The 6,137-nt window shown below is 44.1% G+C and overlaps 1 protein-coding gene across 2 annotated transcripts in view; it reads right to left on the bottom strand.

Moving 5' to 3' along the window:
- Positions 1-2,086: 2,086 nt before the first annotated feature.
- Positions 2,087-6,137, bottom strand: part of LOC134403011 (broad substrate specificity ATP-binding cassette transporter ABCG2-like) — a 43,129-nt gene continuing 39,078 nt past the window's right edge. For both annotated transcript variants that reach the window (XM_063133023.1, XM_063133024.1), the window contains exon 16: positions 2,087-5,204. In XM_063133023.1, the coding sequence (XP_062989093.1) occupies positions 5,057-5,204 (148 nt within the window). In that variant the 3' untranslated portion in view covers positions 2,087-5,056. The remainder of the gene's footprint in view (positions 5,205-6,137) is intronic.

Here is a 6,137-nt window from a genome sequence, read left to right as displayed (position 1 = left end):
ATTCCTAACCAATCTAGGGCCTTACTAGACGAGGCCTTAGCGCGCCTTCTCACCCGGTTTCCCTGCTGTGCGTCCAGATGACGCACAGGGGAATCTGGAGGCAGGCCGCGCTGTGGCCTCCTTCAACACGCCATAAGCGAATACGCTTATGGCGCGCTTTTTCCCCAGCTCCGGCCTCAGGCCGGAGCTGGGGAACGTCTAGCGACTTCCGCAGCTTTTCGCGGCTCCTCGCTTACTCGCGAGGAGCCGCGGACCGGCCTGGCACAGCGCTTGTATGAGCGCTGTGCCCATCAGCCCGGGGGCGGGGGGGAAAGAGAGGGGAGGGCAAAGGATGGGAGGGTGGGTGGCAAGGGGGGGCGGGTGACAGGGAGCGCCGCTCTCAAGCAGGCGAGCGCCGCTTGCCCGGGCAATGCTGTTCGTCTGCTTGCGAGCGGCGCTCCCTCTGTCACCCGCCCCCCTTCCCCCCTCCCATCCTTCCCCCCCCTCCCATCCTTCCCCCCTCCCCCGGTTTTTACAAAAACGCCCCTTACCTTCACGAAGTCTTCGGGCCACCCGCGGCCCCTTTAAACAAACAAACAAACAAAAATGGCGGACGCCGGAGGGCTTGTGTCCTCCCTGCGGCTCTGGCGTCTGGAAGCATGGGGGAGGCGCGCTAACGGTAGCGCGCCTCGGCCCCGCCTCCCGGCAGGTCTAGCAAAGCTCGAAGTACATTTTTACTATAGTTCAAGGAAGTGATTTCCATTACCTGTTCAATCAGGTTTTTATGCTGCTTTTAACGGATTACTGAAAACACTCTGGAGGCCTTGATGAGTCTTCTGTGCCTTTCTAATAAAAGACAATATCTGACCCAAGTCAGGTCATGACTGTCTGCTTTGATGCCAATTTTTTAAAAATTCAATTTAATATTGTACAAAGTTTTGTGATACCTATATTTGCTATCTTTGATTAATTTGAGCGCTGGATGTATTGTGCTGTATTTTTCTTCTGCTGCCTTTTCTCCACTGATTCGAGTTTCGCTGTGTACAGATATGCCATTAAAATGGTATTGTTTATATAGAAAATAAATTTTATGATTTTGTTAAAAAGAATGTATTGAATGATTTTACTGCAAACTTATAAAAAGTGTTTCAACATGAATTTTAAGAGTAGATGATGGTTCCAAACATAAAACCAAACCCCCTCCATGCACCCTGCTTTTTTAGACTTTTCGTAACCTTTGTAGGTATGGTAGGAACCTAATTCAGTGCAAAACTCTCTTTTTAATACAACTGAACTGCTGTCTGCAGCCAGAACATAACCCAAACATAGCACAGTGACAAGCCCTTTCTTGAGAATTTAGGTGCAAATGAAATCTTAAAAACTCCGCTTTTGCCTTTTCTTGATATGACAAAATGGCCATTTGTGCTTCTACCTGGCCCTTGCATTCTAGTTCGCAATGAATGATAATTTACTTGTCCATTTTAAGGGACAGAATGTACCAGTGTGCACCCGACTCCCCGATTCAATACTTTGAAGAAATGGCCTGCTTCTGCTCAGACCAGTTCAGAGTTAGTCCTCTTTGACTCGGTACAGTTTTCCAAGTAAAGGTTTGGAAAACAGAAGCTTTGTGTTTCCCATTGACTCTCATGGGAATTTAAAAAATGTCTATAACATTTTTTTCTCTTGGTCAGAACTGGAAGACAATTGCAGGCATAGGGGCCCCTTAAGAGGGGATCACGTTCTCCCAATATTAGAAAAATGGCTGCTGCGGGGAGGGGAAGGTTGTACTATGTTATGCCAATAACTTATTTCTTGACTGAACTGGATGAAAATTACAGGGATGGTTGCCCCTTCTGAGGGATAAAGCCTGCCAAATTCCAGAATGATAGCTGCAGGGGTTTTGTGCAAGTGCAGCCTTGATATTTGGAGGGTCTCCAAAAGAGGTTCCCTGTGGATCATTGTTCAGAAAATTACAGGCAGCCTAGTGGTGTACCTCAGTTAAGAAAAATGCAAAGTGTCAGAAGGATAGGTGCATTCGCTTCTCCCTCTCCTGTTTGATTTTTTTTTGGTCAATTTGCATGAAAATGGCACAAGTCATAGAGCTTTTCCCAGGCAAGAAACCTACAAAGCCTCAGAAGAATAGGTTGTTCCTGAAAAGTTTAAGGCTTTTTCATAGTAAAATGTAGTGGCATTAGAAGAATGGCCATCTCACACTCCTATCCTTGCCTTCTCCCAAAGCACAGTGGTTGGAGCCCATGATCAAACATGCCCTAGAATTAGAAGGTGGGCCTGCCTGTCACTCAACCACACTCACTCACTTCCCCTCCTCCTGCAGCATTTAGCAAAGTGATCTGGGATCCAAAAAAGCCAAAGTGCTGTTGTCTTACATATTTTTTCTTTTTATTTAAAAGATTTAAGCTGCCGTTTAGGATGAACATTCTCAAGGCGGTGTACAACAAAACTTTAAACCACAAAACATAAAACAATAGTAAGATCAATATTGACGGATATAATCACCATTTAAAACAACGACCCCAATAAGAGTCCCAATTCAATTATAGGCCAAGGTAAACAAGTGCATCTTTAGGGTCCAGTTTAAGGCATGTTGTGAAGATGAACTGAAATAGAGTTCCACAGGGTGGGGAGGGGACATGGCTGAGAAGGCCCTACCCCTCCTTTCTGCCAGCCTAATTGCTCTTACTGGTGAGCACAGTAAAGGACTGAGTGCTAGTGGCATGGATAGTCAGGAAGCTTATGCAGGTTTCAGGCAGGAGTCACTGTGGGTTGAGTCTGGGACCTTCTGTGTGCAAAGCATGAATTCTGCCTTTGAACTATGGCCCCCTCCTTCATGTAACTTGAATCCAAACCAATTAGGGTTTTAAAGACCAATGCCAGGACTTAAAATTGGACTCAGAAATGCACTGGCAATCAGTGCAACTCGTACAATAAAGGTGTCACATGACATAACTACTGAGCACCTAGTACTGGTACTTGAGCAGTTGTATTTGGTACTAGTGGAAGTTTTCAGATTTTTTTAAAGGCATCCCCACGTCAAATGCAGTGTAGTAATTCAGCTTAGATTTCACTAGAGCACTGAAGCAAGGTCTGTCTTCTCCAGTTAAGGTGGCATACTACCCTAAACTGGCAAAAAAGCACTCCTGGTCACCTTAGTTTCCCAAGTTAATGGGAAGGAAGATCTGAGTGTCCTATTCAGACTGATGACACCTGAGCCCAAGCCTCCAGCTGACTTTCCCTAGTGGTTTCATGCAGGTACTATAAAGCATAGGTGACAAGATAGAAACTTGTGGCAGTCCTCCAAGGACTGAAGCCACCATAGCAGCGGGCCTCCCAAGCCTGTCTGACGCATAAGGACATAAGAAAAGCCATGCTGGATCAGACCAAGGGGTCCATCTAGTCCAGCATCCTGTTCACATGGTAACATGCACACAAAAGAATCATGGCGTTATCCTGAGCAGAACCTATCCTGCTCTCTTCAGTGATAGTGACAGCTCCGTGCATACAATGGCATGTGCAAACAGAAATGTTCCCTCAGTTGTGAATCTGGGAGCTCTGCTTCTCCTACTTTAATCAGAAGTTATTGTAAATTGCAGTGGAGCTATATATATAAAATCAGACTTACTGTATATGTTTCCCCTATTCACTACTGACTCCATTTAAGAATGCTCACCAAAAGGATATATGAAGAGTTTAGTAAAATATAAAGGGCTGGATCCAGATTTAAGTGCATGTCACTGGGCTGGCGGAAGCAGTCTTCCCTGCCCCATCTTCTCTATGGCAGCCCTATAGCCCTGGAGGGGGCCATGGAACCCTACTGAATGGGGTGAGCTGTAGTACAGAGGAGAAGGTGGCCTCTGGCAATCGGGAAGACGGTTTTCCATTATCAGAGTACATAGAAGACAAATCCTACATCCAACCCAATGCATCCCCCTACCCACAAAAAAAAACACATAGTAGCTTTTCCAATCTGTCCAAATGGTACTTACAGGAATTCCCCCACAAAAGCAAATCTAATCTAGAATTAGAGACCTCGTTAGCATTGACCTTGTTCACATATGCACCTAAGACACTTCATTTCTCTGGATCTGATTACTGTACACTCGGTAAATGACAGGCAAATGTGTGAAGTGACTCCACTGAAAAGCATCGGGTTGGAGGTGAAGTGAGGAGATGTCCAAATATGCAAACAACTCTTGATTGTGCAGGCATCAAGTAAGGCACATTTATGTGAAAACAGCCCTGAGCTGCTATAAACATACCAGCTGTTTAACAAAAGGCAAGGAGGTGGAGGAAGGGGCAGTCAACTGCTGGTTAGAAGAGCAGAGAGGCAAGGAAGGCATACTGCTGCAGCAGTGATCAGTTGCGTCAGGCTATGTGGGCAAGCAGGTAATGCACACAAGAAACAAGCCAGGAATTGACGGGTCTCTTATAACACAATTTAACAACTAAGCCGGAGCCTGGCCTGAACTTTTCCTTGCGTTCTATTGACCATGTATGAGTAGAGCTGACTAATGTCAACATTGATAGTCGCAAAAACAACACAACACATATATAAACCAGCCCTCCCCAACCAGATATGCCCTCTAGATGTGTTGGACTACAATTCCCAGAATCCCTCAGCCAGCCTAGGTAGCTGAGGGATGCTGGGAATTGTGGACCAACCCATCTAGAGGAAACAGCAGGTTGGGGCAGGCTGGTTTAAACCCTGTATTTTTCAAGATGGGTGCAAGTATTGGATGCTATCCTGTTCTTTTACTCTAGACCTCACCAGGAGTAGGACCACACCTATTTTCACCTTCTCATTTGATTCCCTCTAAAAACAAGATGTTAATTTGACAGAACATCACCAACTGGGGCGGGACGACGACAGCGGACACAGAATTCTTCCAGTGCAATCTAACACACGTTTACTCTGAAGTAAGTCCCAGTGTGTTCATTGGGGTGTACTTCCTAGTAAGTGCATTTAGGATTGCAGCCTCAGCTTTATAAGGAGGTAGAGAGGAAGACTCCAGCAGGATACAGTCTAGCTGCTGTCTTAATGGATCATTAAAATGGTGGTCTATTTCCAGCGGTTTATTCTTCGGAGCTGGATGTAAGCCAACAAGAGGAACACACACGTCAAACAGAGGAGGGCCAGATCGTTCTCCCAAAAGCCCCAAGTGCTATAGTCAATGTCTTGCTGGTCCATATAAGTCTCTGCAGGAATCCTGAAAGGAAGAAGAGAGGAAGTGGAGCACCTGTGTTCACCCTTAAAATAATTTAAACTTTTATTATTTTATGATGAATAAAGTTACAACAGTGGACCATTTCAGTAATTTAGATACATAGTCCCTGCTAGTCTCTCCAGCAATTGAGAGCTTGGCTGCACATTGAAGACGAAATGAGACCATAAAAGGCAATAAACACATAATACAACAGCAACAATGTGTTTGGGCAATAGAGAAAGGCTACCGGGAAAAGAAGGATGGATCTGTTTTCTCATCAATGCTGAGATCTTGCTTATTGCTTTTTAGGGTGGGGATAATAATTTTATTTATTTTCCCCGTATATACATATTTATAGAAATAATTACTTTTCATTTCAAGTTTCATCTTTTATCCCTTTTATCCCGTTCGCGCCCTATTCCCCCCCCCCCCCCGGCCTGGTGCATTTCTCGTAAATTGTCCCAATTCTTTTTCTGGGATGTTAAATCACTTCTGTTTATCTCTTCCTTTATTATTTTTATAGTTATTTTCTAACCTTACTTCTTTTCAGGAGTCCCAGAGAGTCCTAGAGGCTTCTGCCAAAGTTGTTCTATTCATTTCTTTCTTCATATATTCTATATATTTTTGCCAATCTCTCTTAAAATGATCTCTTTGTTTTATTCCTCTTTGTACTTGTAATTTCTGTGTCAGTTTTTTCACTAATTGCTATTTCCCAAATTTCCCTTTTCCATGTAGCTACTGTCAGCATCTTTGCTGTTTTCCAGTTACTTGCTATTAATTGCCTTGCAGCTGTCAGCATATATCCAATTAATGGTTTTTCTTTTATCTCTTTATTTTCTTTGAGAAAGATATTCAATAATGCCAATTCTGGATTTTTATATATATAGTTTTGAGCAGTAATTTTTTCAGTTTCTCTAAAGACCCTGTCCCAAAATT

This window comes from Elgaria multicarinata, chromosome 8 (assembly GCF_023053635.1).
Source record: "Elgaria multicarinata webbii isolate HBS135686 ecotype San Diego chromosome 8, rElgMul1.1.pri, whole genome shotgun sequence".
Classification (NCBI taxonomy): domain Eukaryota; kingdom Metazoa; phylum Chordata; class Lepidosauria; order Squamata; family Anguidae; genus Elgaria; species Elgaria multicarinata.
Note: the sequence above shows the minus strand (reverse complement) of the source record. Positions and strands in the feature narration are given on the sequence as shown.